This window comes from Anas acuta, chromosome 5, assembly GCF_963932015.1.
Source record: "Anas acuta chromosome 5, bAnaAcu1.1, whole genome shotgun sequence".
NCBI classification, from domain to species: domain Eukaryota; kingdom Metazoa; phylum Chordata; class Aves; order Anseriformes; family Anatidae; genus Anas; species Anas acuta.
Window position 1 is genome coordinate 47,910,822 of NC_088983.1, and position 14,005 is coordinate 47,924,826.

Here is a 14,005-nt window from a genome sequence, read left to right on the forward strand (position 1 = left end):
TGTACAAAGTAATTTGAGTTGCTAAATTTTTTTTTTTCACTTCTTGAGTTTTTATTTTTTTCCCAAATGGGGATAACTGCAGTTTTCAACTGTGTCACTTTGAAATAGCAAGAAAGGGAGGATAGAGGTGGAGGGTGGGAGGGAAAGGCAAGCAACCAAAACAACAAAAAGACCTTTTGGCTTTAAAATAAGAACTTTTAGGATGTAGTGGCGTAAGTTTTTGGGTGCCTGTGTCACATTAATACATACCTTATGGTAGAATCGGTAATTGGTTTTGCTCCCTTACTTTTGCAGCTGTTCCTTATATAATTATTGAGATATAAATTGACTGGAAACATACACAAGCTTTTCTTTTCTTTTTAGTTAATGATTTTGAAAGAGCAAAATAATCAGAAAAAAACACTTCCAGATGGGATGCTGGATATAAATCATGAACAAGAAAATACACCAACTACAAATGGGAAGGTAGAACCATTTACTTTTTCTTCTGATGTATGATTTTTTTAGTGATTAACTAGAATATTTTAATTTTAAACCATAATAAAAGACTTCGAGTGAAGATTTAATTGAAAAGTCTGTTACCACAATTTCACTGTTTGCAGCCTATCCAATGAAAGAATTATCTTGGGGAAGGGATGTTTACTGCTAAGTAACAGTTTTTTCAAATTTCTGTGTCATATGTAAATGCATTTTTTCCTGTTTAATAGAGATCCTCTGATGGTTCTTTGTGCCATGATGAAAACCTCGCTAAAGTAATTGAACTTCAAGACATCATAGATAAGCAAAACAAAGAGCAGACGCAAATGAAAGAACGTCTTACTTCTTTGTCTAGTAGAGTAGCAGAGCTGGAAGAAGATCTTGACACAGCTAGAAAAGACTTAATAAAATCTGAAGAAATGAATACAAAATTGCAGAGAGATGTACGAGAGGTGAGTAATAAACTGTCAAATTTGGGTAGTCACAAGGGCATTTACTTCATAAAATTTGTCATTACACAGTTACACCTTGATGTTCTCTGCTTCTTTCAAATTTTTGATTTGAAAATTGAGGAATGTTGGGGAGGTTGGAACTAGACAGTCTTTAAGGTCCCTTCCATCCCATGCCATTCTATGATATGATTTCAGATATTTCACACACTTACTAAACTAGAGATTTAACATTGAGGACTTTAACTATGAAAGGTGCTTGAAAAGATGCCTGATCTAATAAATGTTGATATCATTCATAAAGTTGTTTTTTACTTTTTAAAGATATGCATTAAGGAATCACGTAATTTCAGCGGTGTGATTAGCAGTTCCTGTTACCAATCACTGATCTCTAAAGTCATAGTCTTACTGTGTACTACAGAAGAAAAGTATCCTTATTAAGTTGCAAGGGACCATAGTTAATTCCAAGAATGCTATCTGACCTTGTTTGTGCCACTGAAAAGATAAGTAGCAGATCTGTAGTGTAATAAAATAAAGATCAGTCATCTTAACTTTTTTTAAACAGTATGTTTACTGATCTTCTGAGCATAAGTTAGACTACTTTCCAATTCTTTTTTGTTTGTGTCATGCCACCTCCATTCCTTCCACGGGCCCAGTTTGATCACAAGGTAATTATCTCCTATATTAATAACTACATTCTGTCTTGTGTTTTGTGTAGACTATGGCCCAAAAGGAAGACATGGAAGAGAGAATCACAACTCTTGAGAAACGCTACCTCGCCGCACAACGTGAAGCTACATCTGTGCATGACCTCAATGATAAACTTGAAAATGAAATAGCCACTAAAGACTCCATGCATCGACAGGTTGTAATTTGAAATAAGCTCAAATATTTGAATTAAGATACAAAAGTATGTTTTGCTCAGCATAATACTGATGGAAATGTGGATGCTATACTAAGGCACTTAACTTTGCTTTTAGGAAGATGAATATATTTGTAATGTACTATTGGTGGTGGTTGTTTTTCAGCAGGGAGTGTGTTGTGCAGAATTTTACCCTGGAGAGCAAGATGAGATAGTTGACTGTGGAAGGGAAATGGGTTTTAAGCATTTTGATGCACTTGATCGTGCCAGAGCAGGGCTTCTGTCCACTTTAATTATGGATTTTTATATTGTTGTTATATGTATCTTCAGTTTCAAGTGAGAGAATTACTCATTCTAAACCAGAAGTTTTATCATTTCTGTAGTGTGTAGTTACTTTTATAGCCTATAGTACATGGAAATGTTTCCTTACTGCAGGAGAAATTTGATGTATTTCACATGAGAACTTGTTCAGCTTCGTAAACTGGGAATGGTTATTGAGCCAATCACTTCCTAATCAAAGGAAACAACAGAAGTCCACGTTAATATATATATGAATACAACTTTTTAAAAAAGTTTATATATATACATATATCTCTATATAAATGTTTGGTAAGCTCTCTCATGTAATGAAGAGGAAGATGCCACATCTATGTTTGAAACCAGTTTTGAGTAGTTTGTTGTCCTTAGGTCTAGTAAAGGCAGTAATCCACACTTTTACCTTCCTCTTATTACTGTTTTAACACTAAACATTGCTGATCATAATCCTGTGTAGAGTGAAGACAAGAACAGGCAATTGCAAGAGCGACTGGAGCTAGCTGAGCAAAAGCTGCAGCAGACCTTGAGAAAAGCTGAAACTTTGCCAGAAGTAGAAGCCGAGCTGGCACAAAGAGTTGCAGCACTTTCAAAGGTGAGACAACTGGACAGTGTCCTCAAGACTTGTTTTCTCAGTGTCCTACTACCAGAAGTTTTCTTAGTGTTGGTTTTTAAGTTGTTTCAGTTTTTTTCCAACTTATTCAGAGAATGTATCTTCTGTTTTCTGTTCATCTCTTTGAATGCACTCTGATTTGTCCTGTATTTTAATTTCTACTATTTGGAATTTGAATGTTTGTTCTGGTCACTCCTTTATGAAGGTGCCTCTATGAATTGCTATGTTGCTGCTTTTTATTAAAATTCTTTCAGTAATAGGCATTAAAGTATTTTAAAACAACAGTTTCTGAAGGGGAAAGCCAAATTTCTTCCACTGTTAACAAAGTGTTAACACACTTGGGGATAGTGAAGTAATGGTAGTCATTAATATAAAGATTTTTAAATGACTGCAAATGGTATACTGAATTCTGTAAAAGTGTAATGACAACAAATGAACCTTTTTGTGTGCGTGTGTCTTTATAAAGTTTCATTTCTTTCCGTGTTATCTTTCCCATCCCTTACTGGCTCTGTAGTCTGACCTTTTGTCTCCTGGGAACTCTGCTGCTAAAGATGCTAAAGTATTGGAACTTACCACCAAGCTTAGGAAGGTAGAATTTGTATATTAGTCCTTGTTTCTGCTTGCTGCTTTCTGCTTTGTCATGATTAATAACAAAGGGTTATAGTGTCTAGGCTAGTGAGGAGAAGCTGGAAATGCATTTAGTTTTATTTTGTTTTTGGGGGATTTGAATGAACTGCTGTTGCAAACTCATTTTCAAGTAAGTGTTGATTCACCGTATTTAGTGGTGAGAGGCTTCGTTTTGGTTTTTAACATACAAACTCTCACTAGGTACTTTTAGTGACAAAGCCATCTGTTTTGCATTGTATGTTACCATAAATGGCAGTTGCACAAAGCATGTTAGATATATTGTTGTGCATCGATGATTTTATGCTTTTGAAAGTTTTTAAACAAGTTCTAATTTTGTTTTTAAATTGACAGGCTGAAGAGAGGCATGGCAACATAGAAGAAAGACTGAGACAGATGGAAGCACAGTTAGAAGAAAAGAATCAAGAACTGCAAAGGGTAAAGTACATATTTTTGGCACAGAAACAAAGCTGAAAGAGTCCTTTTATGGTTTTCTATCATTCAGCAAAGCTGTTTTTATGTCTCATCTCTAAAATAAGCCAACGTTTAGGTTGGCTTATAGTTGAGAGATTTGAGCCCCTTTGCTGTGAATAACTTTAAATCTTGAGGAAAAAGCTGAAAAGTCCCTAGTCAGTCTGAAATAAGTTTGGAAATACCTAATTGCTAGTTGTATCTCTGATAAAGAGATCAAAAATCTTGCTGAAAGAAACAACCATGCAAAAACTGGTTTATAGGATATAAATAATGGAGTTGGTTCCAAAATCTGATCCGTTTTGAAAGCGTGAGTTCAGACTTTCATGCTGATCTTGGAACAGTTACTAGAATCTTAAACTACTCCTTTACAAAGTCATGGAGGTACATGCAGTATTCACTATTGCTTTGGAAAAAGATATATTAAAGAAAAAACATTTGGATTAAAAATACGCTGTTTTCACAACCTGGAAATTACTATAGACATAAATTTAAATGATTTCAGTAACTTTGTCATAAGAATTTCAATTTTTGTTATATATCTTAGGCTAGGCAGAGAGAGAAGATGAATGAAGAGCATAATAAACGTTTGTCAGAAACTGTGGATAAGCTTCTCTCTGAATCTAATGAAAGGCTTCAGCTTCATCTCAAGGAAAGGATGGCTGCCTTGGAAGATAAGGTAACGTTAAGTTACATTCCAGTATATTTATTAATTAGATGTTCAATGTTCTGTAGTGATTTGTTTATTTTGTAATGTGTGTGTAACTTCAGTAATAAATGATAAATTATTAAGAAGATAGTTTCTGTTACAGGATATTTTAATATGGATTTTGAAAATATATTCTTAAAATTCTTTTTCTGGGGGGGGGAAGGGAAGTCTTCATTATATTAGCATTGGGAAGACATCTTTTAGGAAGCTTTATCCTTATCTGACTGGTGTGGACTGCATAAATAGGGTTGTTCAGTGTAATACAGGAAGTCTGAAGAAGTAGGACCTGAACTTTTGAATTTTAAAGTCCAGTTTCTTTTATTTCTTTTTTCATTCCTGTCTTTAAGGATTCCCTTATTCTCTGTAAACAAAACAAAATAAAAAAGCAAACAAACACACACAAAAAAACAAAACAACCAACCAAAAAAAAAAAAACAACCAAACAAAACCAAGCAACAACAAAGAAACAAGAAACACCACAGCCTTTTACAGTAGCACTTTAATGCTGAGTTTGAATTGTTTTGTCTTGGATTAAAAAGCAATTTTTTGTACTGGAGGCTGAAATGACCATCTGGAGAAATGCCTCAGTTAAAAGCTGAGTGGCTTTTGTTTTAAAGTCATGGCAACAGAATGTTTTAATTGCAATATGTAATGATGTATTCAGGCTTCAATAGATACTTTCTCATGGATTCAAGTCTACACAGTTCTCAACTCTAAACCAACAGTTGGGTATTAAACATGTCTTTTGAGAATTCTTGAGAAAAAATGCGAATTAACTGTTCTCACCTTAGATCATTAAAAATTGAGTTTTTTTTCTGTGCTATGGGACTCTGGGAGGTAAGAAAAATCTGTTAGTGTAGAACAAATATAGGGCCTACTGATACATGGTTTGAGTTGGAAGGTACCTTAAAGGCTGTCTAGTTCCAAGCCCCCTGCCATAGGCAGGGATGCCAGTTATCTGGCATGTAAACTTTTGTCTTGTGGGTTTTAATAAACATCACTATTTTCAAGATCACCAACTGCTCCCAGTATTTCAGAATTTCTTGTTACAGGCTTTATCGATAAGGTTGCTCTACTAGTCTTTATAAATTCAATTTCTGAGAAGCAGCTGACTGCATTTTTTATGATTGTATTTTGGGGTGGATAGTTTAGGGTTAATCCTAGCCTCTCTTTACCCCTCAAACTCTCTATGGTTATGAATGAGAAATTTTTGTCCTTCCTTGTAAGAAAGAGCTTATACAAAAGTATTCTCCATATGGCTTCCATTCAATTATCTTAGGATAATTTGGAAAGAAACATGCATGTAAAATTTAAAGACTTCCTTCTGATCATTGGGGCTCTTTTCCCAGAATGATTTGTTTGTTCACTTATGAAACTTTATTACAGGTTTAAGATGCAAATAATGGTGTTACTTACCTCAAGGAAAAGTGTTTAGCAGAACTTTTTGGCAACACTGGAAAGCGAAAAGAAAGTGAGCTGGTTATAAATTTACTATTAGAAGGGGGAACCTGATTTTTGTTTGGTATCATTTACCATGGTCATATGATATGATATATTATAGTTGACAATCTTTTTTGATTATTGTAGCTCTCAGATGATTCTTAGTCTGAATTTGGGAACTGCTTTGAGTAAACAGATTGTAGTAGTCTTATCTTTACTGGACTTGTTTATAAGTCATGACACAATTGCAAAGAAAACGACTCTGTTAATGAAGTCCCGTTAGTCAGTGAGTGTTGCAGTTCTGGAGCTACCATGCATCCAAGAAATTGCTGTGTAATAACTTCGTAGATCAGGCAAGTGAAAACAAAATGAAAATCCAATGATAATAGCCAGTAATGTCTTAGTAACCAATCAGTGAAATAATTTGAAGTATTTTAGCTGCATAATTATTTCTTTTAGTACTGATTTTGTCAAACAGAGCATAACAGGCTAGTATTGGTATTAATTTTTTATGGCACTTGTACTATTAGTAACTCCATTATTTAGAGGGCTGTAGACCTGAAAGGATAAACTTTCACCTGTGATCAAAGTGAAATGGTATAAGCAATAAACTATCTGTAATTTCAGATTCATCTGTGTGGTGTGACTGAAATTTATTGGCACTCATCTTGGTTATGGTTTAAGAGTTGTAAGCTTTTATAAGTAACATAATTTGTGATATATTTTGTTTTAGAATTCACTCATTCGAGAAATTGAAAACGCAAAAAAACAAATAGAGGAACTTCAGCATGAAAAGGTATATATTACGCATTTCAGACATGTTATATTGGAAAATAATTGCTGTATTGCTACATAGCAGAAGCATATTTGATTTGCCCTGTAAAGCTTAACATTAACAAGTCTGTTTAAGAATAGTAATTTTATGGACTGATTGTTTATTTTATGGTATTGTGTACCTCAGTTTTGCAATGCTTTCATAGGTTATATACAGCTTTTTACTCAAAGACCTAACACAGTTCTTAATGTGACTGAATATATTGGCAATTTGCCAAAGTTTGAAGATTGCATAGAATTTCTGTACTGTTGTATATATTTCTTTGAACAGTAAATAGAAAAATACTTTAATGGTGAGTGTTTCCCCAGAAGTATATTAAAGCAATGGATGTCATAAAACACTTGTTTAAAATTTTCTTAAAATTTTAAGAAATGGGGGGCGAGGACAGAGAGATTTATTAAACTTGGCTGCTCCTTGCAATAGTGACTGTCCAGCACTGCAGCTGAGTTCACTTGAATAATAATGGTGGGGCCTTTCGTTTCTTTGCTTCCTTAAGCAGTGATGATTCATTTTGTGGTCACACTGTTCTGAAATACTTGCTATTGCTTATTAAATCACAGGTGTACTGCATCTCCCCAAATCATTCTAGTAAGTAGCTAGGCCAAACTGTAGAGGCTGTTCTTCTGTAATAAAATGAAGAAAACATTCAGAATATTTTGCAGGATGTGCTTTGAATTTCTGTTTATGTAGCCCAGTGGTTTTCACACAAGGCACAGATGTTCATCGTCAGCCACTTTTCTTAGGCTTTCATTGTTTTCTCATTCGTTAAATTGCTTTGTTAAATTCTGAGTTTCTAGAGCATGTATTAATGTTGGAGTTAAACGTGAATGCTTTTAGGACCTGTTGCGCACAGAGCTTGAGAAATCTTGTTTCTTATTAAATATTATCTCTTAATTTTAGTAAAGTTAGTAATACGTGAATTTTGTTCAGTAGCTGTTTTTAAAATTATGTATGCCGTTACCTAGAGTCACAGTGTAGAGAGGCAACAAATTATTCTTGGATGCCCGTTTGTGATGGTGCTATATTGTGTGTAGCAAAAAACATTTTTATGTTGTTCAAGCTTATGTTTCAAAATCAATTACTCCTGCGTTTTGTAGAAAGGAGATCAAAGGACTAAATGTTAGTTTATAAATCAGGATTTGATGCTGATCTTTTTAAAGCATATTGTTACATGTTTTGTTTATTTTTACAGGATCAACTTGTAATAAATGTGGAAGCATTAAGGGCTGAAAATGACCAAGTGCGACTCAGAGCCACATCACTACATCATAGGTACCAGAACTTAACTGTAGTTCATTTTTTTTTCTAATTTTTAAAAGTCACTTTGCTAAACATAAATTTGTTATAGCTGAGAATACTTTAATTAGTTGTAGCTATAAAATGTTCTTTATAGAGCAGCTTTTATTCTGCTTTAAAAAAAAAACAACGCACTGGTAGGACAGCAGGAATCATTTGGGTAGATTTTTTGGTTTTGTTTTCCCTCTTCCCCACACCTTCCTAAGGATGAAGTGTTTCTTTATGTTTTAGCCGACCAGATTTCAGATACCCGATGACATCATCTGTGGCTGACAGTCATACAGACTCCTATGGCACCTCCTCAGTGTTGAGGCGTCCCCAGAAAGGGCGTTTGGCAGCTCTCAGAGATGAACCTTCAAAGGTAGTAGAACTCTAAAAACAAATTAACAGCAACTAAATAGATTAGATAAGACTAACGTGTTGCAAGGAGTTGGTGGAATAGAATTGATTATACAGCAATAAAACTGCTGAAATCTTATATATCAATACATGTTTTTTTAAATTTGCTGATGTTTAGGTATCACCTGCTTCGCTAACTAATACACAGCTACTAGTCTAATTTGTTTGCCCAATGACTGGGGATTTTAAATCCAATTTGTTTCAAGTACATGCCTATAAATATAATCCGAAACAGTCCTACCTTTTTGCCTGTACACTTCTGGATTTGAACTTCCATTCACAAATCTAACATGTTAATGTCCTGCAAGCCATTTGAGTCCCTTTCTGGACACACAAATTGTCATTAAGTAAAACTCTTTTGAGAATTTTTATTGGATTTGTTAGCAAAATTATGTTGTAATTTAGAGTGTCTATAACCAAAATAGTGATGTTTTAACTTATCTATTGGGACTGTCTTTTTAAATTGTGCTTACCTGTAAGATGCAAAATTTTCTACATTGTGGCTTGTTTTTTTTTTACATTTCTCTAAACATTGCTGTCTTGATGGATGCATTCAGCATGTAAGTGAGATTTTTTTAAAAAAAGTGTTTAAAACCTCTTGAAAAACAGAAATATCATGTTATTCCTATGTGAGTTTGGATTTTAATTCTCTTAACAGGTTCAAACTCTGAATGAGCAGGACTGGGAGCGAGCCCAGCAAGCAAGCGTATTGGCAAATGTGGCACAAGCATTTGAAAGTGATGTTGATGTGTCTGATGGTGAGGATGACAGGGAGACTATATTCAGTTCAGTAGATCTGCTGTCACCAAGTGGTCAGGCTGATGCTCAGACTTTGGCCATGATGCTTCAAGAACAGTTGGATGCAATCAACAAAGAGATTAGGTATGGTCTACCCACTGTTAGAATTTTTTTCTAGAAAGAGTTTCTGTGATATGAGAAGTCCTTTTTCTGTGGTTACTCACAGAATTGTGGTTGCTCATTCACTTTCCTTAGGGTGTTGGGAGGGTGGGAATTGACACTTTGCTTATGCCTAAGTACTTCTTTCAGGCTTTTGTCTTCAGTGTCGTGTAAGGGATTGTATTACTAGTTTAACAGAAAGTGTTTTACCACCTTTTTCAGATCAGATTACAAGGTTTTCAGCATGGCTGTTTTGTCTGCCAAGTGCTGCTGCTTTCTAAAATTCTTGAATCAGGCATTCAGTTTATGTGGTACTTGTTTGAATGTCACGTTCCTTTGGAACCTTTTTTTTTCCTAGGCTTATACAAGAAGAAAAGGAAAACACAGAACAGCGTGCAGAGGAAATTGAAAGCAGAGTGGGTAGTGGAAGTTTAGATGCCCATGGCAGATTCCGGTCCATGAGCTCCATTCCTCCGCCCTATGCAAGCGGTTCACTTGCTGGTTCTTCCCCACCTGGCAGTGGCCGATCCACGCCAAGGCGTATTCCACACAGTCCAGCTCGGGAAGTGGACAGACTAGGTATCATGACACTGGTAAGTATCCATTAACTTTAATTTTCTAGAAGAATATTCCTATTCTCTAGGAAATACGTTGTTTGATTTTTCCACTTCCTCTGCTTCTTAGCTATATTTGTCCCTTTTCTAGGTCTTTCTATTCTTCCCTTTCAACTTCTGTAATAAGTGTAAGGTACAATCACAATGGTTAGAAAAAAAGCTTAAAAACATTCAGAAGTCAAGTCTGTTATATGGTCAACATCTTATACCTATGTACTCCTTCTTTGTTATGATCTTTCTTCAGAGTCTTCCCAGAACGTTTTCTTTTCAACCCCTGGCACTTCAATCCTCTTTTATGAACTTCATTTTTAGCAGTCCACCCTTCTGCTAAATACCCAGTTAAAAGGTGTTTTGCTTATCTGGCATTTAGTCTTGAAGTTTGTGAAGACATCACAGCTGTGGATGATGGATTCATTCTTTTGGCTTTCCTACAACTGCTTAGGAAGATTAATCCTTCTAGCAGATCCTTTATGCATGTAAATTTACCTGTAAAAATAAGATACAAGTTTTCCACCTTTTTGTTTAAATGTTAGGCAAACCTCAATTCTTTTAATATATGGAGTACGCTTCACTGAGAAGTGTCTTGGATACAAGTGTTTTTTTGTTTTATATATGGAACTTTGTGTCCAGACTTGCATATGTATTTAAAGGCACTAAAGAGTTCTGCACACAACACCATACTTACTACATTATTGACTTGGATTACTGCACTTGCATCATGCCTATACTGTAACAGTCAGTAGGCGGGGAATGCTCTCCAACCCTGTAGCAGCAGACAAATTGCAAGAGACTGATACACATCATTAGGTCCCTAATAGGCATGTTTAAAGGCAAGCATTTCTGCCACCTACTTTTTTTGCCAGCTTTTTAAAATCCAGCTTTTTATAATGACTGCATATGGATACCGTAAGTTTTTTTTTTTCCATGAAAAGGAATTGTCATACTTGCATTAAAAAAATAATTTTAGTAGCTGTAGTCATATATCCAGAGCCAAGCACACGTCCTTCTATAGAAACTAACAAACTTCAAGAGGTTGAGTGCTTTGCACTCTAACTTTTCACAGTAAAAAGCAGTTGAGGTAACTAACTCCTAAGTACTTCTCTTACAGAAGAATCATGTAAGGAAAAAAAAGTTAAATAGCTATTTTCGTGAAAGCTAGATCAGAACAATGTTTTATCTTAAAGTATATTACTCTGAAGTAATCTGTAGCCAAATGCAGCTATTAAACAAATTATCTAAATTTTTTGTCTGTATCAGCCTGAATAACTTTAACTTGTGTTCATAACTCAAGGTTGCTATCTTGGTCTGTGTGCTGGTAGAGGTGAGAAGTACCCCGGAACTGAAATACAGTGCTTCTGGAGTGGGTGGAGGGCTAACTAAAACTGGTGGTAGACCCTGGGTCAAACTTTCCACATCCAGCTTTTTTTGAAGATAGTTGTTACTATATAAAAATGAGCTATTGTTGGCATTCTGTCTTTCGCAGTTAGTGAATTATGTCTGCTGCTTATGCTGTGCAGCATAACTGCAGAAGTGGCTAAGGTGTTACATGTAACTAATACAGGCAACGTATTACACTCTAAGCCTGCTTTGTTACTGTGTAGTTTGTTGTTCAAGGAGAGTCCTTGACAAATGACTGGAAATCCTTCCCTGTCTTAAAAGCAATGCCTCATGCCCCCATATGGTTTACTGTTTTTCTCGTTAAAGATAACACACATTTTGTGTGTTAATTTGCCGATGGTACCGCTTTATTGAAATGTCTGTGATGCTTCTGTAGATAATCAAGTATAAATTTTGATTAATCAAGTATAAATTTTGATTTTTTCTTCCTTTTCCATCTTCAAGTACTCTGATTTACTACTAGAGTACTTCATACTCTGTTTTTCTCTGCGTCCTTGCTGTAATTTTGTTTAAATTCTCCGTAATGTATTTTGTCTGTGGTAGTTGTATCAGTTTGTACTACAGTTTACAATAAATATGGCTTTTCCAAATTTTTCTTTTGCACGCATCTGTCAGCCTAGTGATTTAAGGAAGCACCGTAGAAAGGTAAAACCTTTAGTTTATTTACTGATGTGCCTTTTCATCTCCTTCCCTGTTACCCAGCTCATTAATGGGTAATGGGAACACGAATAAGCATTTGCAGGTTAACCAAATAATAAAGATAGGTTATATAAATTTCAATATTAAACATAAAACAGTTTACCTTAATGGAAGTGTGGATTTGTTCTCTTTTTTTTGTGATGGTGTGTGGAGTACTTCTGTGTTGTGTTCTGTCTGTAATCAATACCCTGCAATCTTCACGAAACAGTATTTAATTTCAAAGATCTCTTAGTACATGCAGGAATAAATCTTTAATATTTGTTATTCAGACTTTGAGCTAAGCCGTGGCCACAAGTGTATAGAAACTGGCATCATAGAAGTGATAATTTTGTTGATTGTCTAAATAACAATGTGAAATGAGATGTTATCTTTTCCCAGGACTTTTTGATTTTCTGTATTTGCACTTATTTAAATAACTGAAGTAAGTTATGTTAGTTTCATGGAGCTGATGACATTGCTTTAGTTCTCAGATCTGAGAATCAATACAAGATGGTTACTACTTACTCATTTCACTAGCTAGAACTGAAATTTAGCGGTTTGTCAGTGAAGGTAACCAAATTCATAAAGTCAAACAAAATCCAGGTAACTGCAGAATGGTAAGGCCAAGAGTAATCTCTTAAGATGACAATCGTTGATTTTCCTTCTAATGTTTTTGTGTGACACCAATACTGTTTCTGTGTTTTAGCATATCCCAACTAACACCAAGTTTTCATTTGTTTTCCATTAGTCTCCAGCTTCTAGAGAAGAGGTACGAGATGATAAAACTACAATAAAATGTGAAACATCCCCTCCTTCTTCACCTCGATCTTTGCGTTTGGACAGAGTCCAAAAAGGAGCTTTGCATACAGTGAGCCATGAAGATATCAGGGACATAAGAAAGTAAGTGGCTATGAATAAGAGTCAACCCTAGTAGTGACACAGTTGGTATTTCACATTATCAAAATAAAATTCTAAAACTGCAAAGTTGTACAGCCTATAGGGCTGAATTTCAGAAGGGAAGGATACAGAATTCTTTCTTTCATAAATTGCATCTTAGATATGAATAAAGAAGCTGAAAAACAATTTTAGTTAGACACCATACTTTTCTGTTTTCTTCAAGGTGTTTAAGTATTTGGGATGGATTCTACTCAAGTAATTTAAAACTTCTGTCTGCCTCAATTTCTAAGGAACTTTTTGTCAGCTTTGGCTTCTCTAAATTGCACTTTGAACATTTAATTCTTATTTCAAGAAATAAGAATGACTTAATATTGTTTGCTATATATATAAATACTTTCTTTCTTGTTTTTCTCTATTTAGTGACATGCATTTTAGTAGATGCATTTTTTCTCATGAGACTCATTAATAGCTGAAATCAGATTTTATTAGTGAATTACTGAGCTTCTGGTAACTCGCATGAGAACATGTTGTCTTTCACTGTTATGACAGTGAATTTGTTGTACACAAAATAGCGTGACTTTTTTTTTAATTGTAAAGTTCAACAGGCTCGCAAGATGGGCAAGCAAGTAATCCTAGTAGCAGCAATAGTAGCCAAGATTCCCTTCATAAGGCCCCCAAAAAGAAGGGGATCAAATCCTCCATTGGACGCTTGTTTGGTAAGAAAGAAAAGGGACGACCTGGACAAACAAACAAGGAAACATTAGGACAAGGTTGGTTTGCATTCTTTTTACATAATAAATGTAATGAAAAACTGAACTTTAGGGTTTATGTATCAGTATATATGCGTGTTTATTGTTGATTATTTGATGCTGATGCACAGAATGTTTTTTCAAACCAGACATACCGAATCTTCTCGTAGGTACTTTTATGAAAGCAGTATTCAAATTAAGCAAGTCGGGTATTTTTTGATTGCGTTTTTCTCTATGAAAGCATGTTTATTCCAATGTGGTTCTTACATACTACATGTTGCTCTT

At 34.9% G+C, this 14,005-nt stretch overlaps 1 protein-coding gene across 6 annotated transcripts in view; it reads left to right on the top strand.

Moving 5' to 3' along the window:
* PPFIA1 (PTPRF interacting protein alpha 1) overlaps positions 1–14,005 on the top strand; it is a 58,376-nt gene that overhangs the window by 23,460 nt on the left and 20,911 nt on the right. For all 6 annotated transcript variants that reach the window (XM_068684592.1, XM_068684590.1, XM_068684591.1 and 3 more), the window contains exons 6-18: positions 364–465; positions 708–929; positions 1,645–1,791; positions 2,561–2,695; positions 3,692–3,775; positions 4,356–4,487; positions 6,691–6,753; positions 7,985–8,064; positions 8,320–8,449; positions 9,146–9,369; positions 9,743–9,977; positions 12,823–12,974; positions 13,569–13,741. In XM_068684592.1, the coding sequence (XP_068540693.1) occupies positions 364–465; positions 708–929; positions 1,645–1,791; positions 2,561–2,695; positions 3,692–3,775; positions 4,356–4,487; positions 6,691–6,753; positions 7,985–8,064; positions 8,320–8,449; positions 9,146–9,369; positions 9,743–9,977; positions 12,823–12,974; positions 13,569–13,741 (1,879 nt within the window). The remainder of the gene's footprint in view (positions 1–363; positions 466–707; positions 930–1,644; positions 1,792–2,560; positions 2,696–3,691; positions 3,776–4,355; positions 4,488–6,690; positions 6,754–7,984; positions 8,065–8,319; positions 8,450–9,145; positions 9,370–9,742; positions 9,978–12,822; positions 12,975–13,568; positions 13,742–14,005) is intronic.